The sequence below is a fragment of the Leucopleurus acutus genome, assembly GCF_964270905.1.
Source record: "Leucopleurus acutus genome assembly, chromosome: 13".
Classification (NCBI taxonomy): domain Eukaryota; kingdom Metazoa; phylum Chordata; class Mammalia; order Artiodactyla; family Delphinidae; genus Leucopleurus; species Leucopleurus acutus.
Window position 1 is genome coordinate 88,266,544 of NC_139155.1, and position 24,506 is coordinate 88,291,049.

Genomic DNA, 24,506 nt, shown 5'->3' on the forward strand with positions numbered 1-24,506 from the left:
AAATGTAATCAGAAATGTGAGAAAATGTGGAAACAAGGGAAAAAGGTCAAGCAACACAAAATAACAATAGTTTAGCCAGAAAACAATGTCAAGGATCCTTAGTTCCTCCTCAAGGGTTATAGGTACTATTCTGAGAGCTGTTTTACAGATACTAAAACCTCCACCACGTGGAAGTAGTTAACTGCTGACCACCAGCACGTAGACCCCAGACTGGTTGGAACCAGAAGACTGATGATGTTGATTCCCAATTACCTCACCACCAACCAATCAGAAGGTCCACAAGCTGACCAGGCACCCTGAAGCCCCCTCCCTCACCTTGCTTCAGAGACCCTTCCCTGAAAGCCACTGGGAGTTTGGTTCATTTGAGCATGAGTTGCCTGTTCCCCTCGCTTGGCGCCTGCAATAAATGCTGTACTTTCCTTCACCACAACCTGATGTCAATAAATTGTCTTTGCTGCACATCAGGTGAGTGGACCCAAGTCTGGTTCAGTAACACCGCAAGCAAACGAGAGTTCCAGTTGCTCCACGCCTGCCAACACTTGGTATGAGCAGTCTTTTTCATTTTAGCCATTCTAGTGGGTGTGTTGGTTTCTCATCATGGCTTTATTCACTAATGATGTTAAGCATTTTTCCATATGTTTATTTACCATCCAAATATCTTTTTTGGTAAGGGATCTCTTCAGATCTTTTGTCAACATTTTTACTGGGCTATTTTTTTATTTGTTAATTGATGGTTTTATTTATTTTTTATGATAATTTTTTTTAAATTTTTTATTGGGGTATTAGTTGATTTACAATGTTGCATTATTTTCATGTGTACAGCAAAGTGAATCAGTTAGACATATACATATATCCACTCTTTTTTTTTTTTTTTTTTTAAGATTCTTTTCCCATGTAGGCCATTACAGAGTATTGAGTAGAGTTCCCTGTGCTATACAGCAGGTTCTTACTAGTTATCTATTTTATATATAGTAGTGTGTATATGTCAATCCCAATCTCCCAGTTTATCCCTCTCTCCCCATCCCCTGGTGACCATAAGTTTGTTTTCTACATCCGTGACTCAACTTCTGTGTACTGGGTTTTTTTTTTATTGTCAAGTTTTGAAAGTTTTCTCTGTATTCTAAATATAAATCCCTTTCTGCCGAGTTACTCGCAAATATTTTCTGCCAGCTTGTGGCTTCTCTTTTCATCCTCTTAACGGTGTCTTTCTAAGCTGAGAAGTATTTGATTTTGATGACGTCTAACACAATTTTAAAAATATATCATATCAAAGAAATTGTTGCCCTATCATCACAGTTTTTCTATGTTTTCTTCTAGAAGTTTTATAGTCTTTGTTTTTATATTTAAGACAGTGTTCCATCTTAAGTTTTTTAATATGGTGAGACTATGGCTTGAGATTGATTTTTGGCCCGTGGATGTCCAATAATTCCAGCACCTATTATTGAATAGACTCTCCTTTCTCCACTGAACTGCATTTTTACCTTTGTTGAAAATCAACTGACCGTGTATGTGTTGATCTCTTTCTGGGCTCCATTCTGTTCTGTTGATCTGTGTGTCTGCCGTTCTCCAATACCACATGGTCTTGATCAGTTTGCCTTTATAGTGAGTCTTAAAGTCAAGTTACATTGAGTCTTCCACTTCTGTTCTTCTAAAAAACTGTTTTAGCGATTTTAGTTCCTTTGACTTTTCATATGCATGAAAGATTTAGCTTATGGATTCTACATAAACCTTTGTGCAGACCTTCGTGGCAGTTGCGATGAAATCTAGAGGTCAGTTTGGGGATATCTGACATCTTAATATCTTAGCAGTATTAAGTCTATGAGCATTCTGTCTCTATTGACTCAGGGACTCTGATTTCTTTCATCAGTGTTTTATAGTTTTCAGCATACAGATCCCGCACGTATTTTGTTAGATTTAACCGTAAGTATGTCACATCTGCATCGTGTTATTGTTAAGTGGTATTACTTTTTAAATTTAAATCTCAAATTTTTCATTGCTAACCTATGGAAATACCATTGCTTTTGTATGCGTTGGCCTTGCTAATCTCACTTGTGAGTTCTAGGAGCTTTATTTATAGATATGTGAGATTTTTAAAGTAAAGTTTCATGTCACCTTTTCCTTCTGTGTACCGCTGCTTCCTGGCTCTCCCCATACTGCATGCTCTGCGCGATGCTGGAAGGAAGAGGTGAGGGCAGACATCGCAGCCTTACTCCCAGTCTTGGGAGGAAAGCACTCGGTCTTTCACCATGAAGAAGGCTATTTCCTAATAATAGAACCAAGCAGATATCTCAGCTTGGTTCCCTCAACTAGTCATATTTAGAAAACTAGAATGGAATAAAAAGACGTTTAATCTAACTGATCACGTAAATCAAGTGTCTGTTTTTTAGCAGATCACTCCTAGGCTCCCTGGGTCTGTGGTGCACAGAGCCCGCTCCCTCTAGGAACACTCACTGTCCACTTCAGGAAAGAAGACAGCAGTGCAAGGGAGTGGATGGTGTGAGGGGCTCAGAGAGCCGCAGTCTCGTGGATTTAATCTGGGCAATTTAATCACATGAAACCTCGACTATTCGACGTGGATCGTAACTTGAGACCACGAGCTCATGAATACCAAAAAGTCTGAGGCGTTTTATTTGACTTTGTGTTTATCCTTAAAACCACGCATATTCTTTAACCACTGAATTCTGTCTTTGGAGTGTCATTTAGAAGCGAATCTAATGTTTTGAAGTATTAAAACTTTAAATATGAATGACATAAAACAGGTATATCTGTCTACAGCTATTTAGAAAAAGTAGAGGCCTTTTGAATGAGGAGATTTTCCTTGCACAGGGGAAAATTTAAAGATCGTAAGTGTAATGTTGCTGAAAACAGTTTTGCTATTGGTTGGCTCACTGGTGCTGCAGAGTGGTTCAAGATAAACGAAGGCATTTAGTATCCAAATTAAAGGGTAAAAATCTTTTATGCCTTTTGGATAAGCAAAATTCACCTGAAGAATGGAAGGCATAACACTACCCCATCATCCTTTGAAATTTATCATAGATACGCAATGTTCAAAGTATATTACCAGTGTCTTAGTCCATTCAGGCTGATATAACAAAGTGCCACAGACTGGGTGGCTTAGACAACAAATATCTATTTCTCACAGTCCTGGAGGCTGGGGGTCCAAGACCAAGGTGCTGGCTGACTTGGTGTCTGGTGAGGACCTTCTTCCCTCCTTCCTGGCATACAGACGGCTTACTTCTCACAGTGTCCCCACATGAGGGAAGGGGTGAGGGGCCTCTCTGCGGTCTCTTCTATAAGGGCACTAATCCCATCCAGGGGGCTCCACCCTCATGACCTCATCACCTCCCAAATGCCACACCTCCTAATCACACTGGGGGTCAGGATTTCAGTGAATGAATTTGGGGGGGACACAGTCAGTCCAGAACAACCCAAAAGCAGTTGTTTATTTTCTAGATGTGATAAACCTTTAGTAAGCAAGGCTGTACTTCATCTTCCCTGAGAAGACCATCTGTGGTTTCATAAATATTTAGATGCCTATACGTCCGTATCGCAGCAAGACTATTACAAGCCTGGTTTACCGAGTGGGTTTTGCCCAAGAAAAGCCAATGGTTAACACTCGGATTTCCCTTGACACATTCAGATGGTGCAGGTGGGATCCTGCGCAGCGCTGTCTCCTGCTCTGAGCTGGTGTTTTTGCTATGAAACCCTCAGGAGGGCAGGAGCCTCGCAGCCTACAGATTCACGGGTGAGCCAGGGGTTACCTCTTACCTATTTTCTCCACAGGTGTGTTCAGGGGGAGGAAGCCTTGTCTGAGGAGCTGCTCCATCACCTCTTCATCGTCTGCCTGGATTTCAGAGACCATGTTACAAGGGATAAGGCCAAGCCGGGCGCAGGTTTCCCCGCGGTAGAATCCATCAGCATCTTTATCACCGTAGACCTGGAGCCGTGGGAAGAAGTTAAGGCATTGGGATGGGCTGGTTCAGAAATACATCAGCTCTACTCACGGTAGTCACACCTAGTCAGAACCAGACTTGAAGGACACCCAAACGGCCGGCACGTGGGTGTAAATGTGTACACGTAGCCCTCGCCCTACACATCTCTACCTCTAAGAACCTGTTTCTCCTCCAGGGTGTGGACAGCCCCTGGGCCTCCCATCAAGGAGGGGGGCTGCTGGCTGAGGCCAGGTGATGAGACCCCACCCCACTGAGAAGTACAAATGGTTCTTCCATAAGAAGACAGTGCCACTGTCGGATATTCTAGAAGTGAAAAAATCTCAACTAACAGAGATTCTGCGGGTACCATTCTGTGGGGTAAGCATCACCATCCTTTAAAGGCCCCGTTTTATCAGACACACATTAGGACCACTTTCAAAGGCGAGTTGTCAGTGCCCTTTTGGAAATTTGCAAACTTAGGACTCAAGGCTCTTTCCCCTCTCCCGGGGAGCATCCTGTTTCTTCGTTCCGACTGCAGACTCAGGCCCCCTTCCTCTGCTGAGAGGAAGGCTGAACGTCGAATGCAAAAGAAAGCAGCTTGTCGTGTGATGTGTGAAGGAACTTGGGTCTGGCGAGAGCCCCTCCCCATCCTTCCCCCTTACTCCCCCCTCCACCGTGCCCTCCCCATCACCCCCAGCCATGCCCCCACCTTGATGATCTGCCCTTCTTTAAAGGGAAGCTCCTCTTCCGCAGCATCTGGGTTCGGGGACATGGTGAGGGGATCGTAGTCGAAAAGAGCCACAAAGATCCGAGGTGGGAGCTCCTCCGCCCCAGGGTCCGTCTCCGACTCTTCGTAGAAGTCTGGAGAAAGCCGGTTCCGCCCACCGTACTCATCTGGGAGCGTGTGGGATAAAGGACAGGGTGCTAAGTAATTCCCGCGGCCACCCCCCAGCTTTACCCAGAAACATGAGCTGTTACAGGAAGTGTGGTTTTAGAAACGCCCACACTTTGGGAGGCTGTGGCACTTTAACTTTTGTCTTTTTAAAAACATGGGTAGCTTGGTATGCAGGCAGAAGTGGATCATCTCAACAGAGATGGGTTTGACAAGCAAATAACTAGCACACAACACAGGCACCAGCATGACCCTAGGTGTGCTGCGCGTGAAGACAGGGAGAGAGATAGAGGACTTTGTGTCAAAGACCTCCCTGCAGGGCAGGCCTGAGCGCCAGGGGCGGCAGGTGGGCGAGCCCTTGGGATTAGGACGCGGCCGCACAGGCCTGTTCAGGGGCCAGAGACCCGGAGCCCCTCTGTGTGTTTCCGTAACAGCCGAGCCAGAGTACCTGGACGCTGAAACGCATCTGTGTATTAGTCCAAGTTTGATATAGGTGACCAAGCTGATCACTTAGCCCCAAATAGCTAAGTGGCAACAAACGCATTACAGCAAATTAATGACTTCCTAGCGGGATTGAGTTCCAAGTCTACCTACCATCGAGCTTCTAAAGAGCATTCTTTTTGGAATCCTTATATGCACATGTATTATTAGATATCATCACACATATGCATATATCTCACTACATATGCATACATTTAAATATAGAGAGAGAGAATGAACATCTGCTAGTAAATTATACTGTTCTGACCACAAAACAAGGGCTCAGAACACCAGCGTCTTTCCATGAGTGGCTGTGATGTCACTGCACTGTTTCCTCCAGAGAACGTATACTAGAGGCTGTACGAGAATCAGACCTCGTGGGGAGAGAATAGTGGCCTCCGTGGAATGTGTCCATGGAAATCTGTCTTCTCAGGGACCAAAGTGGGCGACCGAGAGGTCCTTCTCCTTCTTGGTGGCAGGCTAGACTCAAGGAAGAACTTATCTCCAGCTGCTGGTCTGACCTGGGAGTGGGCGCTCCCCGCTCTGCCCTGATGTGGAATGTCCTGGCCCAGGGTGGGAGGGGGTCTTTGTCAGGAAGGAGGAAGGGTCCGCACGCCATGTGCCAAGCCGGGGCTCGTGACTGGCCCGTCGGCTCCCGAGGCCACCTGTGCTGCGAATAAACATCGTCCTTTACAGGTGAACTGCTTCCCTCACTACCTGACCAAGGGCACTGCTTCCACTGTCACTTCTACGGAGGGAAAGGGGGTCACCTATGGAACATACTTTACAGCTGTTCATCTTCTCCTTGCAGGGAAACCGGGGAGAAGAGTCTCCTTTCTAGAGGGCCAAGTTTTGTTTCTTTAGTTATTCATTTTTCTCATCTGGACACAGAGAAAATGCGTTCCATTTCCTTCTGCTCTACAAGGTCAGTAGCCAAAATAACTGGGGAAGATGGGGCGGGTGGGAGGGTGGAGACCTGCACAGTCGGTCAGCAAGAACAGAGTCCTCCTGTTTAGAATGGTATATACCCTCGGGCCTTTTCACCTGACAGGTAAATAACTAGATAAATGCAAAGACCAAACATTATAGAGGAAGAAACCAAACCCAGTGAAATCCTCCTTTGGGGTCATTGATCAATGTTATGAGGCCTTCCTAATGCTAATTACATGATTTAGAATTTATGAGATGTGGAGCTACATAATTTTTATCTTTTTAAATCAGAAGGGGCATTGTTTTCTTAATTTAGGAAACCCAGGGTATATTAAAAGTACAGTATATTTTAATTGTGAATACATTGCGTATTAAAAATATATTTAGGAAGCATATGGTCTACAGACTTCAGTTCCTCTGAAAAAGAAAATGGATCTCTTGGAGTACGGCAGGTTTCTAAAGTATTAATCGCTGACATTTGCACAAGAAAAATATAACTGAACAGGTGAAACAGAGCAGGGCCCTATGGTCCTTGCCCGCCCCGCCATGTCCTCCGCCTGCCTTCTGTCTGCGGAAAAGCTTTTAGCAAAAGAAGTTTAATCAGAGAAGTGAGAAAATGCGGAAGCAAAGGAAAACAAAGGAGACCAAATAATAATACTTCAGTCATTAAGCATAATCAGGGACCTTCAGTTCCTCCTCAAGGGCTATAGATCATATCCTGAGCCGTGTCCTGGGAGCCGTCTTGTAGACATGGAAACCCACACCAGGTGGAGAAGTGAACTACACGATGACCAGGCTGTAGCCATGACATGAGCTGCCACAATTCCGAGAACTGGCCTCAAGGAAATGGGAACAAACCGACCCTGGAACTGAAGACTCACTGTACCTAAAACCATCAAGATGACGCTGGTCAGACGACCGATGACCAAGTTCAAGATGCCTGTCGGGGCTGCCTGTGCTGGTTCTGCACAGAGCCCCCTCCCTCCATCTATAAAAGCGCTTGCCCCTGACTGTCGGGGGAGGGGGGAGTCGGCCTTTGGACAGGTGTCCCCCGCCACCACCTGGTTGCCAGCTTCCAAAATAAAGCAAACTTTCCTTTCCACCAACCTGGCCTCTTTATTGGCTTTTGAGCAGCGAGCGGCTGGACCCCACTGCCGGTTACACAGGGACTAGATCGAGGAAAATAGTCTGTTCACACGTCACTGACTGTTCACTTCCTAGGGTTTGGGGCATGATTCTCTTCTTTTTTGGTAGCTGCTGAACACGATTCACTTTTTTTTAAAATATATAAATTAATTTAATTTTGGCTGCGTTAGGTCTTCATTGCTGTGCATGGGCTTTCTCTAGTTGCAGCGAGCGGGGGCTACTCTTTGTTGCAGAGCGCAGGCTTCTCATTGCGGTGGCTTCCCTTGTTGTGGAACACGGGCTCTAGGCGTGCAGGCTTCAGTAGCTGTGGCTCGCGGGCTCAGTAGTTGTGGCCCGCGGGCTCTAGAGCGCAGGCTCAGTAGTTGTGGCGCACGGGCTTAGTTGCTCCGCGGCATGTGGGATCTTCCCGGACCAGGGCTCGAACCCGTGTCCCCTGCATTGGCAGGCAGATTCCTAACCACTGCGCCACCAGGGAAGTCCCACGATTCACTTTTGTCTTCTGAAATTATAATAGGTTCTTCAGTCTGTGTATGTATATATGTGTATGAATATATAAAGTATTTGATATTAATTACGCCTTTTACATGATTTCTTGCATTTCTCCATGATGAGAAATCAGGTACAATGAAAGCAACTGTATCACGGATTTATTTAACATGTTTTGAATTCTATTATTAACAGACCTTTTGGCTGAGCTGTTACCACAGCACTACTCTGTTTTTGCCAACGTAGCTGGTGTGTTACCGAAATTAAGACACGTGTGCAGCCTTCTGCATTCTCTACCTTAAGACAACACTGACTGAGTGAGTGTTAGAGACTCCGATGGGGAGGCGGTGGGTCCGCCGAGGTTTTCCTTTACGCCCCTGCCCAGCTGGGAATTTGTAGCACTGTTATGTTCAGTCCTGTGGACTCTCCTTCTCCATCCTAGGAGACCGGAGCAGGAGACCCACGGGACGTCCTGCAGAGCACACCCCTGCCTGGTGCCGCGGCATTGACCTGCAGCCACGGGAAGGGTGGCAGCTCACGTGATGAGCATTCACTCGTTACAGTCACAGTCGAACGAGGACTCAGGAACCAAGCTCAACAGGAAGAACAGTCTTGAACTGGTCCCCACCTCGCTCCTCAGGACAGTCAGTCTGGACAAGTCATTTACTCTGCAAGCCAGGAGCACCTCCTTGACCTCCGTAATTGCTACAGGGGGAATTATACACACATCAGATGAAGCTCTGAGCGACGTGGCAGCAGCTTACAACACTCGAAACCAGAGCGAGCTCAGGACACACAGGACGCTGCTAGTGCGTCTGCAGTAAGTGAAACGCGTTTTCCAGCTGATTTTGTTTATATTTCGGCTTATTTTGCTATTTTTCAGCTAAATGAATACGCTCCGTGTTTTCAAAGGTCGGTTAACAGTCTGAAATTTTTTACTGATAAAAATAAAAACATTCTAGGGCTTCCCTGGTGGCGCAGTGGTTGAGAGTCCGCCTGCCGAGGCAGGGGACGTGGGTTCGTGCCCCGGTCCGGGAGGATCCCACATGCCGCGGAGCGGCTGGGCCCGTGGGCCATGGCCGCTGAGCCTGCGCATCCGGAGCCTGTGCTCCGCAACGGGAGAGGCCACAACAGTGAGAGGCCCGCGTACCGCAAAAAAAAAAATAAAAAAAAAAAAACAAAATAAAAACATTCTAAAAACTGTAAAGATGGAAAAGGAAACTTTTGTTTCCCTATTGTTTGGACTCCATGAGGAAGACACGCCTGAGAGAAGGACGAAACTTCAGGGGATCTGTATTGCTGTATAAAGTCTTTAATTATTTTTGGCTGATGTGAACAATTGTCTTTTAAACCTTAGCTATTTAAATGTGATTGGGGCTGTGTTTTCAGGTGTCTGGACCTCCATGGGTGGTTTTCCTTGAGCCCCGTCTCGCCAGATCAAGATGTTTTGCTCTCGTCTACTTCTGTTCCATGAGTGGGTCTCTTGCTTTGTTTCGTGTGTGTGTGTGTGTGTGTGTGTGTGTGTGTGTGTGTGTGTTTTCACACAAAGCTAGTTTATTTGTGCTGATTACCAGATTCCATTATCTTGTGCATAATACTTTCTGGAATTGTTTTGCCGGGGTTCATTCCAGTAGTAGAAAGATTCCCATCTGACCTTCAGCCACGTTCCCCTCTTAGCGGACTGATTAGAATGACTACAATGACAGCTTTCAGCACGGCTGGCTGAATTCCAAAAAGTCATTAAGAGAATGGAATTGGATGCCAGAGGATGACTCATGCACAAGGAGGTGACCAGATGGACGGGGTCAACGCACAGGTCAGGGCACACATTCAGGCCTCCTGGCGTTTTTCATGACTTTCAACCCCAGTTGCCCAAGGCTTTCACGCACACAGATAACTCTCCTTTGACTCAGGGCTTGTTTAGATATCTGGAGTTTGGCCGCCATCCCCGCCTCTGCCACTTTGACCATGAGCAACTCACGAGCATGACCTAGGAGGTGGGGAGGTGGCCCGCCACCGTCTCTTCAGTGCCTATCATGGCAGCCTCTGCAGTGAAAAAAGAAAAACTGGTAGGGAGAAGACTGCTGTCAAAAGTCAATATATTCTGAGAATACTTTAATTTCGGTTATATTTATCTTGTGCTGTTTCTGCCTTCTTCTGCCATAAATAACCGAGGGTGTTCTGTATTTAGTTGAAAATGCTATTCCTAATGACTTTTTTTTTTTTTTTTTTTTTTGCGGTACGCGGGCCTCTCACTGTTGTGGCCTCTCCCGTTGCGGAGCACAGGCTCCGGACGCGCAGGCTCAGCGGCCATGGCCCACGGGCCCAGCCGCTCCGCGGCATGTGGGATCTTCCCGGACCGGGGCACGAACCCGTGTCCCCTGCATCGGCAGGCGGACTCTCAACCACTGCGCCACTAATGACTTTTTAAAAATATTTATATGGAGGACCAAGCAGCCACGTGCTCTGTGCTTAAAAGAAAGAGGGAGGCCTCCATCAGGCCCACTAACCGGCAGACGGGACCATCATTGGCCGGGACCTGTGGCGGCTGGCACTGCCGTGGGGAAACCTCCGGCCCACGTGATCCACCCGATCAGCCCGTTCAGCAGTCACCGGGTTTCCTAAAATCTAAAGACAAAACAACAACACGGTCAGGAGGCTTGCCAGCCGCGGGAAGGAAAGAATTGTCAGCCAAATCAGTTCAACTTAGAAGCAGAAGCTCTAAAGGCAACTAAACTTAGCTTTTAACTGAAAGGTTAGCTGAATAACCTGGAAGAGGAAAAAGGGCTCACCCCAGGCACCCCGTCTTCTACAGCACACGGGTAGGGGCGAGAGAGCGTCCCTCGGGAGGCACCTTTCTGTTGCTGCTACTGCCGCTGACGCCAAATCTTTTGAGCCACAGTGAGAGTGGCTTAGAGACGACTCGTCACACCTTCGTCCCCCCTTTCCTAGTCTCAGCACAGCCCCTCCAGAGACCGCAAAAGCAGGGGAAACACTGCGTTTCCAGATGTCCCGCTTGGGCAAAGTTGCACGTGAGGTTACCGAAAACTCAAAGACAGAAGTTTCTGTGTGTAATCAGCTTGGAAGCTCATGGCAACGTCTCGGCCCTAATCCAAAGACACCAATCCCATTCCAGGGCTCACCTGAACGGTCCTCCTTTACGGGTAAGTCTGCCTCTGATTCACACTACAGGTTTGCATCGCATCATCTATGAGAATCAAAGCAAAACCTCCCGCTCACTGGTAATTTGAGTCAGGAAGTTTTCAGGGACACAGGGAAGGAACCGGGGTTGGGAGTGACGGAAATTAGTCTGTTACAGGCCGGGAACAGGGAGTGAGCTGCAGTTTGCTGGTGTCAGTGGGCTGTGGATCGGCGCCCTCTAGTGGACATATCACAAACTGCACCGGCTCAGACCCAGGGCCTGGAGCCCCGGGATGTCTCACCTGTGTTTTCATGGAAAAGTTCAGCATGACAGGAGCAAGTGTTCTGAAAAGAGGACACAATATAGAGATGAATGAAGCCTTGAAGGAATCCCTACTCTTGAAAACCACTCACAAGCCTGGAAGACAAGGCAGGGGGATGGGTCTAGAGCTGATGATGGAAAAGTCATTCTGAAAACTGGTCGCAGGAAAGAAACCGGGGGAAAAAAGAAAAAGAAAACCTTTGGACACAGATGCAAAAACGGGTCTCTTCAATCATTGTTCCCTATTTTTTTTTCAGTTATAGATGAAGGCCAAAACCAACCACAACCAAAAACCAAAACCACAGCGAGAGGAAAACTTTCAGTAATACCAGTAAGTCATAAGTAAGTCCCCACGGTTCGCTTTGCCAAGTACGTGTTGCCAAACTTTTGGAGAATCGTAGTTCAGCTAACCCTTAATTAAAATTTAGATTCAGTTGTCCTTTAATTAAAGCAGCCACACTCATCACTGATTTGGGGGTAGGCGGTCATCATTCTAAAGCAAAGTAAAGAAATCATCAGCGTGCTCCAGACGGGGAAGCTGCATAGATCAAAGATGCATGGGAAATGCAAGAGAGCCAGCAGAGAGCGTGCCCGGGATGGACACCAAAATAAAAGAAGGTGAAAAAATGAAAACGGATTGGTTTGGCAAGCGGATGTGAGCGGGAGGTTTACTTCACACACCAAAGGACCGTCTGCAACCCGGGGAGGAGGCTGGGCGTGTCGGGCACTGGCCCTACTGTCGGACATTTTTATGCTTTTCTTCCAGACATCCCGGAAGTCCTCCTGGCCCGCAGGCTCGCCCCAGCTGCACTTGCTGGGGGTGGACCGCTCCGGGCTCGGGCGGGCCTCACTGCTGCAGACGACATGGCCGGGCTCCGCTGGCTCCCCGACATCTTCTTCGACGCTGCTCTGCCGGGTCAGCGTCCGGCGCCGGGCCAGCAGGGGCCTCAGGCTCCTCCTACAGGGGCAGTGCCCGGGGCCGGGGCTGCACTGGGCAGCGGGGCTTCTGAAACTAAACCGTGTCTCCTCCTCTTCGCTCCCACAGTCCAGGCCGCTGTCCGGGCTCCTGGTGGCCGAGCGGCTGAACCGACAGCCTCTATCTTCGAACACGAAGTCCTCGGCCTGGGGGCCCCTGGGTCTGGCAGGGACCCGGGAGCCAAGCGGGGCCTCGTGCCCCTTGCAGGGCCTGGCGGGCTTGGGCTCTCTGGCCAGCCGGGTCCGGGCCCTGAAGCCCTGCTTGTACGAGAGCTCACAGGGCTCTCCATCCTCCTCGGCTACTTCAGGGATACTGAAAAGCTTCTTACTGTGCTGGGTCTGCTGGGGATACTCGGGCAGCTCCAAGAAAGCACGTTCAGTGGTCCTATTCTTAGAGCACTCCTTAAGGGGGTGGTGTGTTAGAACAGGTGCCGGGAGTCAGTGTGTGATCAGATATGAAGTGGGGCAGAGGGAAGGAAAGAAAATACAGACAGAATTAGTCTCCGAGGCCATGAGGGACAGAAAGCATGCTTGTAGTCGTGGCGGGAGGGGAGCGGAGGGGAGGGCGGATGGCATGCTCTGGCCGGGGCTCTGGAATGAGAACAGAATGGGTTAGACGGATGGGGCCGGAGCAGGGTGGGGTGGGCAGAGCACACGCAGAGCGGCCTGACACCCTCAGGACCAGCCATGCAGCCCCAACAAGGGAAGAGTGGCAGCTGGGCCGCGGGTGCAGGGAGGATGGTGGCAGGAGGCCTCACGCTGACCGAGGCGCTAGGATCTGTGACACGGCTACACCCAGAGGCAGGGACGTCTGAGTCCGCTGGCTGCACCTTCAGAAACTCGGAAGGCAGCTGCCGTGGGCCGCCGGCAACTGGAGATGATTCACAAAACGGGGACCCCAACCCGGCCACGCCACTGGACTCTGCACGTCCCTCTAAGCTCTCAGCACCCTCTGAAATCCATCCTCATGTGCAGTAACCTACGGCCTCTCTCCCTGGCTCAGATCTCAGGCTGTGAACGCGGGGACCTTGGAACCGGGTGCCCCAAAGTCACGGCTCTGGGGACGGTCTTGCTCTGTCCGTGTCTGCAAAGGCTGCCTGTCTCTCCGCCAGACCCCGGACCTCGAGGCCCCCAGCGAGGAGCCGCGTCCCCGCCAGTATGGTGGCTGGCCCACCCAGAGGGGCCTAATGGACATCGAGGGGCGGACACCCCACGGCCACCGTCCCGGATGTGGGTCTCTCTCCGGATTTGCCCTCAGCCCCCTCCTCTGGTCCCGCTGAACCGGCCCGCTGGACGCCCCTTCCGGGACACTCCAGCGACTCCACGAAGCCGTAAGCCCACCGTCTGCCCTGCCACGGGCCTCCAGGGGTGCGCGTTAAAGACGCCTCCGCGGGGGAGCACCGGATTTGCTTCCCTGCCCCCTAGCCCACTGGCCTGTGCGCCCCTCGCGCACGGGGACCTGGCGGGGTCGACCCAGGGCCGCGTCTGCCGCGGCTCTGGAGCCCACGAGGGCCAGGCGAGGAGGGCGTGGCACACACTTCGCTCATTTGCTCACGAGCGCCCCACGGAGGCCGTCTACTCCGGGGAACACGGAGGTGGAGAGGGAGAGCGAGGAAGCAGCGACCCAGCCCCGGGCGCCAAGCGGGGCGCACGTGAGCCAACGGGGCTGCCACGTGGGAAGGTAAGCCCGCGGGCCGGATCCCCAAGTTAAGTCTTGGAATTTCTGAAGAGAAACTAGAAGTCCAGATCGCTGAACTTGCCCTCTAGGCCTTCTCCCCGGGAGCCATGGTGACCTTTGTTTTCTCTGCTAACGCGGCGCTGGAAGTACCATCCCAGAAGCGTCATGGGGGAGGGGAGGGGAGGGGAAGCAGATGCGCTTCGCCGGCCCAGCTCGTGGGGAAGCATGGGGAGCGGGTCAGGCTGGACCGCGGGCAGCTTGGGACCTTCCTCCAACAAGAAAGGTCACGGTGAATCCTGCTGGACGGCGGCCCGGGGCGGGGAGGAGGGGGGCCGGTGGGGGGAGTAGGAGCTGCAGCCCGTGCGGGGTTTGCACAGGCATCTGCAGGTTCTCCAGCGACAGCGTCTCCGGGGCCCTGCGGGGGGCCTCTGCGGGGAGCTCGTCAGGCAGCCTGGTCTATGCAAGCGGGCACTGAGCGGGCAGTCAGATCTGGGTGTTGCCTTCCGTCCACCATTCAAAATGCGTGGCTCTGTGTTCCCAGAGGAAGGCCGGGGTCGGGCGGGGTTTTTCTCTCCGAGGCCTTTTTCACGTGAAAACTCCACAGCGGCCCGACCAGCTCTCCGGCCCTTTGTGTGTCTCCCGCGCTGGGCTGGGAGCAGCTGGAGGTCGGAGGTCATGTCCGTACTCATACCCCAGCCTGGCGGAGGGCCTGGCGCACAGGAGCGACCAGCTCGTGCCGAGTGAACAGATGCTCGGCTGGAACGGGCAGCGGCAGCAGCAGGACGGCTCCTGGTGCGTCCTGGGGCCTGGAGCGCGATCTCGGTCAAGGTGACCCCGCGTCAAACCCTTGGCTGACGGCTACGCCAGAGGCGGAAGCAGAGGATGCCGGGGCCCCTGGTGGGAGGTGTCTGAGAAGGGGCTGGTGTGTGGACGCCGCTGTCCTCCAGGAGGAAGGACCCTCCTCTGACCTCCTCTGACAGCCCCTCTCCCTGGCCCTCCCGCGGTCCAGCAGCGTCCACCTCGGTTGAGAATCTTTGCGCGACTCGCTCCCAGTCTCCAGTCTGCCTCGGAGGCGGACTCGCGCCCTCCCAGGCCCTGCCCCTCTGCGGATGGCCACGGAAGCCAGGGCGTTGGCAGGGTGGGAATCTTCTTTGTTCTATTCTTTCCGATTCAGTTCTTGACGCAGAGCTGGGTGCCCCTGGGGGTGCCCAGTGGATTCTCCCAGACTCCTTCACCCAGAATTTGGGGAAAGAGGAGGGACAGGAGACCCCGAGCGCAGACTCAACAGTGAGCGAAGCCCGTGCGAACCTGTGGACTGTGCTTGCAGGACCAGGTGCTGCCTCTGGAGCCGGCCTCGTGGCCTGGCAAAGGGACAGGGATGGGGCGGCTGTGGGGACGGCGGGGAGGGGCCTGGCGCCCCGGCACTGACCTTGAGGGCACTGCGGGCCGCACCGCCGGGCCGCCTCCGGGCCGCGTCCTCCAGCTGCATCTCCGAGCACAGTTCTTCCTCGTCTTCCTCCATGATGTCCGAGAGGTCGGACCCCCGGCTGCTCTCCGTGTGGTACTCGTCTCCATGGCAACAGTGTGGCTGGGCAGGAGAAGGGGATGCAGATGGAGGGGCAGCTCCAGCACGCGGGAGTACCCGGGGCCCCTCCTGGCTGGCCCTCCCCTGCTCTGCCCACTTCTGAGCTCAGAGTCGTGTCTGGGTGTCTGGGTGAGAGGTGCTCACCCCAGAGGTGAGGGAACCACAGTCCTCAAGCCCGTGGCGAGCTGGGATGGCAGACAGAGGACCAGCCCAGGCCTCCCAACTCTAAATCCAGACGGGGCCAGGCAGAGACCCCTTGGGCTCTTGGCAGGACAGAATGCCAGGGGGCTCACAAGACACACAGGAAAACATCGCTTTTCTGGGTACCGTCAGCCTCTCCAACTTCGTGGCTGGACAAAGGCTCAAGCGACAGGTCGTAAACTCAGGTGGCAGCATGACTCGAGGCCCCCTGTGAGCGTGTACGTTGCATCTAGGGTCAGGGAGCAGAGACTGCTGGGTGGCAGGGGTGCAAATGCACCATTAAGGGCGCCTAAGAGTTTTAAGAAAACTGTGCAGTCTGAAATTCACACACGTGCACACACTGGGTTGTCAAAGGACAGCCCGGTCCGGGTGGGGTGGGACCCCCCACCGTGTGGTGTGCCCACTCTGTGCCCAGTTTGGTCACTGACACCGGAGAAGGCCCGCTGCTGGGGGTGCTTGGGGAGGAGTCTGGGGACGGCGGAAAAGGGTCAACAGAAAAGCAAGGAAAAGTAGCTTGCTAACATGTAAACTGAACCACCAGCAGCCCTGATGGGGTCTGGGGATTTGGGGGCTGGTCCAATTCAGCCGTCCCGTCCCCACCCTCAAAGCAAGCGCCCATTATTCAGCGTCTCGAGTATTTGCAGCAACTCAAACTGCACACCCTACGAGCTCAGACTTATGAGCCCCAAACATGCATAAAGCTATTTTGTTTCTGCTGGATGGTGTCCATTAAAAGCAATTTCTTTATTCTCCTGGTGGGCGACCAGACAAGTGCCTTTAATAGCATCTCGAGACATGTTTATTAAAAATACCCCAGTTTCAATCACTCCTCTAGATAAAGACATGTCAGCACCTGAGTGGCACTAAGTTCCTGGCCCGCTGATGGGAAGGCAGCGTGAGTGCCCAGCTGGGGGTCCTGACCCAGCCGAGCCCTCAGAGAAGTGGCCCAGATGCTCTCAGCCTGAGAAGTCTGTGTGTCAGCATTTGAGCTGCTCCAGCCCTAATTCTTTCAATCAGGCACTGCAGAGAAGACGTAAAAGTGAACTGATTTTAAATGAATAAACAAAGATCAGGCTGGTTTGAAAGAGGTCTCCCCAAGGCAAATGGGAAGGAACTCTCCTCGAGAACACAATCTCACTGGATTCAAACTCAATGATGAGTTAGTAATAAACCCATGGGATGGAAGGAGGTGTCTGCTGTTTCCCAAATACATCATGGATAAGCCATTCATAGGACTCCTATTCCTCTCTTCTGCCCAGTGAGATGTCATGGGGAGTCTTGATGGAGCTTCTGGAAAAGATTTTTCTACCAGTTAAAAGAGATGTGCCTGAGGACAAAGCCCCCCTCCTTTTTCCCTTCCCTCCCTCCCTCCCTTCCTCCCTTCATTCCTTCCTTCCTTCCTTCTTGGGGTGCTGTCATATGAAAATGTGACGACTGGAGCAATGGCAGCCACTTTGTAACCATGAGAGAAAGGCTAAAAGAATGGAAGATTCAGAACCTAGAGCCAGGACACCACTGAGCAGCTGAATCAACCTTGCAGCCTCCTACCTGAGACTTCCTGCGATGTGGGAGAATGAAATGTCCTTGTTATCTTAGTCATTATTAGTTGGGCATTCTATTTCTTGTGTTTAAATGAATGCAGATAGAATTATTTTAATCTTTTAGATAAAGAACCTGATGGTTGGAGAAGCTGAGTCACTTGCCTCCTACTAGCAGTGACAGAGCCAGGAAATGAGTCCAAGTCTGTGAGATTCCAAGGCCTCTTCCTGGCTAGGTTGTGACACTGCCTTGCTGCAGAGCTGTGTGTTGAGGGAGCTGGAGGATCTGACATCTGAGGGGTCTTCAAGCTCTGACATCTCAAGATCTCAGGACTCTCCAGGCCCCACTCTTCCTGTTGCCCAGACTTAGGTCTTGACACCATTAAAGGACATTCCCATTAGAATATGCATAATCAGAAATTGGAGACCAAACCCACATTGGATGGATTTGTCACTTGTGAGCCCGGTCTGGGACAAGAAGCCCTGACATTTTTGTCCCTCCAAGGGTGGGATGCTGACCGTTTAATTTCTGAATCTCCCATGATGCTTAGCACTTAGCAAACACTCATCACACATCTGCCTGATGAACGAAAGTAAAGAAACGAACGGTAGGTTTTGCCTAAACTGAGACCAGGCGGTTACCTGGAGACTCACCTGAAACACAAAATCAGCCCATGAACGGATACTCATACAGGGCAGTCAGGGAGGGCAAAAACCTCACATTCTGACTTTTGAAACTGTCCCCCGGTGAGGTCACAAATGCACAGGCACTGTGCAATCTAAACTTTCCAATGGACTGTGACTGCTGTCATCCGGGACTTGGGGCCGTGCACCCAGGAGCTGCACTCACCGGCTTGCCTAGCTCCGAGCCTTTCAGAAACTCGTCCACCGACGCGCCCCTCCTCTTGGCGTCGGGGGACTCGTAGCTGTCTTCCTCGTCCGAGTTTGCGTACTGCCCACTGCTCCTGTCCAGGAAGACGCTCCTTTTCTCTAGCTTGGAAGAGAAGAGGGGAGGTGTCAGGGCAGAGGCCGCCTGGCCCTGGGGATGGGTGCAGGGGCAGGCGGCTTCCAGGCCCGACAGGGCTCCATCCTTTCCTCTGCCTCCTCGGAGCCACGGTGTGAAGGGACTTGGGGTGAGTGACCCGCACAGGCTGGCGGGCGTTTTCTGATGCTGCCCTGGGTGCCCGCCGCCCCTCCCATGCCCACCAGAACTAGCTCCTGCCTTTGCAGGAGGTAACGCATGAGTGCTGAGGAAAGGCTCCTCTCCCTCTGTTTGCCACCCTGGCCCGGCTGTTAATGTGACCAGTTAACCTTTTCTTGAATATGGAAGCTCAGAGGTTTGCTTTCTCTCCACACCTTCTAAAAGGGGAAGGCAGGCCGGGGGGAGGTGGGGAGGTGGCGGCTGTCCCAGGCATTCCTGGGCCCAGCCTCTGGCTCCAGCCTGCTCTCGGGGGTCCTGTCTGGGAGCTCAGGGTGGTGGGATGCATGGCTGCTACCTGAGAGGGCGGGGGTGTGTGTGTGCAGAGCTCCCCCCCCCCCAGCCCCTTCCTACACCAAAGCACCTGGGCTTCTGCTTTGCGGGAAATCAGGGCGGAGTGCCAGGGTGCCCGTAATAAAGGTGCACATTCTGAGGCATTTCCTTTAGTCAAGGGGACAAACTGCTGTGTAACTATTAACAAATCGGGAGATTCCACAGAAAGCCTGGATTTCCAGTTTCTCAACAGGCACTGAAGTGCTGTCACGGTACCTCTTACCCCTCCCGGTTGCCTGGCCGTGGCCCGCCTACCTCAGCTCTGACCTCTAGGGGTCTGGCCTCTCCTCAAGTTCCCGACCCAGCCTCCAGCCCGGAGGGGGCCTGGCCCGGGCCCGGGGATGCCCAGGGAGTGAGGGTCTCCCGGCACCCACATGGAGGTCTCCACCTGCATCTCAGAGAAGGCACTGCCAGGGGCTGCCGTCCAGGAGAGACCCCCATGGGCTGGCTGGGCAGAGCTGAGAAGACCACTGACCACCACTGTCCCCTCTGCCAGGGCCCTGACCTCGGGCTTGCAGCAGACAAGCTGGGCGCCCTGGTAGACAAGCGCACCCAAGGGAGAAATATGGGGGTTTGGCCCAGGCAGGGAGGGGCCCGCGGCCTCGCCCAGGTCCACACCCTCCTCTGCGGCATCACTTCAGGCTGCTTCTCACAATGTCTCGGCTCATTGCACATTTCCTCTGGGCCGTGGCCACACGGTCATGCGAGTACTCACCCCCACGGTCCAGGCGATTTCTAGCGATAGGCATGCAAATATACTTATGTGCATGCATTTCTACGTGTAGGTATCTATGTATACATACGTGTATATAAATGTGTGCGTGCATGTATGTATGTACACACACGTACGTACATATGTCTATCCATGTGTATACACACACACACAGGCACATAGCCACATGCGCAAACACACACACAGCTAGAAGTCTGAAGTGAGCCAGCCAGGAGGTGACCCTCGTTTAGGAAGATGTGCCCCAAGCCCACTCCCAGGCGGCACCTCTCAGATCCCCGGACACAGGCCAGTGCCTGGTTAGCGCGTTGTTAGCTCGTCTGCTAAGCCAGGCTGGTGGATAACCCTTTCCTCTGGTTATCTGGGTCTGTATCTACGCAATGGAAACACACGTTGATTCCGACAGGCTCAGGCCTGGAATGCCCTGGAATGCAGCCCTAGGGGAAAACTGGCGGATGAACACGGCATCCTTCTCCCCACGTCAAGGCCGCCACTCCGGGTGCTGAGTGTTCGGGCCGCGTCTCCCCGCCGACTCGGAGTGCCGATGGAAGGTCCCATCCCCGCTGGGCTGCAGGGACGGACCGCACGGCACGGGCAGCGGTACCGGCGAGGAAACGCCCAGCCTTACCCTGCTGCTCTCGGCCACCCTCTGCGCGGCTTCCCGGGCCATGGCCTTGGCGACGGAGGTGGAGACCGGGGCGCCCTGCGGCTGCGGAAGGATGCGGCTGGGCGAGGGCGACCGCCGCCCCGGGCCCGAGCCCTGCAGGCCGGGCGGCTCCAGCAGGTGCCCGTGGGCCGGAGCAGGCGCCCGGCCGAGCTCCCAGGCCTCATGCGCCGCGGCGTGCGGACCCAGGTGTTCATCTTTGGTATCGGGGGCTCCGGCATTTGCTAATGGCTTCGGTGTGGGAGCAGTTCTCAGGTGGGGGGCAGGAGGCACCAGGAGGTCGGGTGGGATGGCAGCGGCGGCAGAGTCTACGGACTCGCCCTGGGCGGAGAGGGTCCGCACGGTCACACCCTTGGCTTCGAGGCTCCGCAGCCGCACCAGCTCCACGGCCGTGCTGTCCGCCGTGGGAGAGATGATCTCAGCCACCTGCGCGCAGAGAGAGCGGGGTCAGGGGTCAGGGGTCAGGGGTCGCCCGGGCGCCTCTCCAGCAGCCAGGGCCCTGGGCCCCGCCTACATCCCCCTCAAACCACCCCGCCCGGCCCGGAAACCTCGCTAGGCGGCAGCCCCGCCTCCCGCCCGCCGCTGGAGGCCTGCGGGCGCCGCTGAGCACACCCTCTTCTTCCGCGTCCACAGCCAATCCGGAGCAGCCGCGGGGCCGTAGAGCAATCAGAATGCCGGGCGCGTTACTGCCAAAGCGTGGCCCCGGGGAAGTGCCGGCAGAGGCCAAAACGGGCTTCCGGCGTGGTGGACACGTGGCTGCGGCCCCTCCGGGCCCTGCCTGCTGGGCTTCTGCGGGGAGCGGGGAGGAGAGAGGGCCGTGCAGCGGCCGCTCTCACGGGGCGAGCTGGGACGCCGCCCGCGTCTGATGCAGCAGCCCCGGCCGTGGGGCTGCGGGGAGCACGGTGGGGAGCGGCGAGCAGGCAGAGGCTTGCTCCAGCCCCGCCTCCCAAGGGCAGCCGTCTCTGTTTCCTGTGCCCGGACCGTCTGGGGCTTGAGATTGCGGGCTCCCCTACAGCGGGCATTAACACTTCCCTGCAGCGTTTCCGGGGCATTTGGACTACCGTCTCGCCAAGAATCGGTTTGCTGGAATCTACTGAGTGGGCCCTGACATCGTGGGGCTCGAAAGATGTGAATTTTTGGTACCCAGGGGAGAACAAGAAAGGTCCGGGGCAGGACAGGTAGTCACTGCGGGAGGAGAGCAGAGAGCACTCTGGGCAGGAGGACGGCGCAAAAAGGATGGAATTCTCCGTGTCCTGCAGCCGAGCCCGGGATGGCGGCGCAGGGGGTGCTTAAGTAGCTGCTGGTGGGTCTTGGGGGCTGAGGAGAGAGGGAGAGTCGCGCGTCACTGAGCGGAGAGTGCTAGGGTCTCTGGGGCGAGCACTGCCCCCGCAAGGACTCACCCTCTGTCCTTTGGCATACACGCCGTAGCCGGTGACGTTGGCTCCATTGGACAGCCCCGTGGCCGTCAGCGCGGGCGGCTTCCAGGAGACCTGGACAGTGGCTGGGGTGGCCGCGGCCTGGACGGCAATGTCCTGGGGAGGGGCGGGAGGACCTGGGGGGCAGAGCAGAGGAGCTTTCAGGACGCGGCCCTCTGGCAGAAGAGCTGCTACCACGCCCGGCTGGGGGCGCCCGGAAACGAGATCTTCTGTCAAAGCCTCCAGGGGTCGCGGGCAGAACATGAAGCGTGAAAGCAGGGCAGGAGGGTGAGGAGGTGGCAGCTACCGGACACGCGCGGTGCCCTCCTGGAACCCCGCTCACGGGTGCCCCGTCCCCAGGGGAGCCCGTGACCCGGGCCAGGCCAGCCGGCCACGAGGACCCAGCGTTTGGCAGAGGAAAGAAATCCCTGCCGCCTCTCCATCCTCTTCCGCGCCCCTCCTCCCTCCGCCTTCCCTCTGTCCCTCCGTCTCTCTCTTCATCAGACTTGGGGGCAGTGAGCTGGACCGCACATCCCCCGTCTCACCGCCTTGCGGGACAGGACAGAACCGGAAGCTGGAGAGAGACGGTTCTGATGAAGCCAGCCGGCCCTGGACACCGGCTCTGCACACACCCTGCCCGGCTGACCAGCTGGGCCGCTTCCTTTGCCCCCGAACCCGTTTGAATCGCGCTCACCATGGAAGTCTTGGGCAGCTACTTCAACCAGCAAGGAGGCCAGGGTCATGTCGCTGGTCCTTCCAGGTGGCCCTTGGGGACAGCAGCACCACCTGTCTGCCCTGTAACCCACAGGCAGCTCCTTTCCCCCCGGGTCTGTCTGGTGCAAAACCCCCATAACTAGCGTTCTATTTGGAAAGGAACGTGTAACTTTCCGGAGGAAGGTTATGAGCTTCATCCTCCAAGACGCGGCTCCGGCCCGTGGATTTCTGGGGGGGGGGGGGGGGGGGGCAGTGGCGTTTGCTGAGGATTTTCTATGTGCAGCTCATTCTGCTACTCACTTTGGACTCTTTACGTCACTTGATCCGCACAACAGTCCTGTGGATTCAGCGCATCCTTGTTTTGCAAATGAGGAAGGTAAGGTTCGGGGGAAGCTGCTGGGCTATTGTGTGTTGGAAGCGCCGGCCTGCAGCTCAGTGCAGCTCATGAGAAGGGCTGATGCAAGCCACCCTCAACACACTGCAGTATGGGGCTTCTGAACTTCCCTACAACCGGCTTCAGAAGTTAAATTCTACCTGGACGGTCCATTCAAACATGACAGATGGGTTATTATTCTTAAGGGCGAAGGTCAAGAACTGAAACTGGCTTGGGAGTTTGCTGGGTGCCCACTTCTACCACAAGACCAATGACAGCGGAGGGCCGGGGTTTGTGGGTGGGGAAGACTTGTGTAGCTGTGACCTGCCAGCTCCAGCCCATCCCTCCAGTGGCTGAGGTGAGGGGGTCGCACTGACGTCCATCACGTGGGGACACCTGGTCCAGCCACGTGCCCGATGACGCGCTCACGCCGAACGAGGTTCAGGGGCTGCCCTCCCCATGCCTCTCACTTGTGACATTTCCACAGTCCAAATCCTCCTCTGCCAGGACAGGCAAAGGCACTAGTCTGCTGTGGACTGCATGTTAGCGTCACCCCCAAATTCGTATCTTGCAATCCTAACCCCCAAGGGGATGGTGCTTGGAGGAGGGGCCCGTGGGAGGTGATCAGATCATGAGGGGGGAGCCCCCATGAGCGGGATTCGTGCCCTTATCAACAAGGCCCCAGAGAGCTCCCTCACCCCGTCCTCCAGGTGAGGACACAGTGTCTTCACCGTCTAGGAGGCAGGAAGTGGGCCTCAGCAGACACTGGGTCTGCCCACGCCTTATCTCGGACTTCCGGCCTCCAGGGCTATGAGAAATAAGCGCGTGTTGTTCACAGGCCACTCAGTTTACGGCCTTTCGTTACATCAGCCCGAGCTAAGACAGCCAGGAATTGGGCGTGAACCTATGGGGACAGGCCCTGGGCTCAGCGTCTTCTCCTGGTCCCTCTCCATCTCGACCTGAGCTTCTCCACGAAGACTCTCCCGGCTGTCCCAACATATGTGCTCTTGCCTCTCCTCGGAGGCCCTGGGGTCTCTGGGTTTGGTGTCTCTGGTTTCTTCACCCCCCAGCACTGACCACAAGACTTCACACCAGGAACCAATGAAAAGCTCAAGTCCTCACTCGCCCAATATCCACGATCTGACATCCCGATAGGCAGGCGGGAAACCCAGCATCACCTTACAAGATGAATGAACCGACCCTTCATAAATGAGTTCCTACTCAGACCTGCTTCCTCCTTGAAGTAGTGTCGGTCCCGCCTGCCCCTGACCTTGCTGCTTTGTAGGTCAGACTCTAGTTGATGATGGAGTTCAAAAAGACGGGAGAGCACCATGGAATTAAAAGCAAATCCAGTTAGACGGAGATGGAAGGCTTTCGGCAGTTAGTGGAAATGATCCTGGAGAACCACTGGATTGTTTGCCAACCTGCTGACAGATGAGGTTGCGCAGAGCTGGATTAATTAATCACAGAAGACAAATCCGAGGAGAGTGACAGGCATTTTGCGGGAATTCTGTGAACATCACAGGACTAAAATAAGCCCTCCAGGTATCAAAATATGCCCTCACGTATCTCTGCAGACACAACCTTCTTTGCTCCAGGAGGGCTGCTCTTCTCCAGGTGTCCGGGCTCCCATCCTGCGCACAGCCGCCTTACTCAGAAGGGCTGCCCTGTACACGAGCCCCAGGCGAGATCAGCATGACGGAACCTCCTGGAGACGGCGGTGACGGCTGCCCCGTGGATAAATCGGAGGATGTCCATCTCAACCCATCTCTT

At 54.0% G+C, this 24,506-nt stretch overlaps 1 protein-coding gene across 7 annotated transcripts in view; it reads right to left on the reverse strand.

Annotated features, from left to right (window-relative positions):
* Positions 1 to 24,506, reverse strand: part of RIMBP2 (RIMS binding protein 2) — a gene marked incomplete at both ends in the record, with an annotated part of 100,945 nt that overhangs the window by 13,263 nt on the left and 63,176 nt on the right. For 5 of the 7 annotated variants that reach the window (XM_082852998.1, XM_082852996.1, XM_082853000.1 and 2 more), the window contains 7 exons: positions 3,769 to 3,937; positions 4,642 to 4,826; positions 10,377 to 10,494; positions 15,412 to 15,570; positions 18,157 to 18,300; positions 20,196 to 20,657; positions 21,632 to 21,783. In XM_082852998.1, the coding sequence (XP_082709124.1) occupies positions 3,769 to 3,937; positions 4,642 to 4,826; positions 10,377 to 10,494; positions 15,412 to 15,570; positions 18,157 to 18,300; positions 20,196 to 20,657; positions 21,632 to 21,783 (1,389 nt within the window). Of the gene's footprint in view, positions 1 to 3,768; positions 3,938 to 4,641; positions 4,827 to 10,376; positions 10,495 to 12,010; positions 12,707 to 15,411; positions 15,571 to 18,156; positions 18,301 to 20,195; positions 20,658 to 21,631; positions 21,784 to 24,506 lie in introns of all 7 variants that reach the window. The other 2 variants (XM_082852995.1, XM_082852994.1) reach the window with 1 other exon arrangement.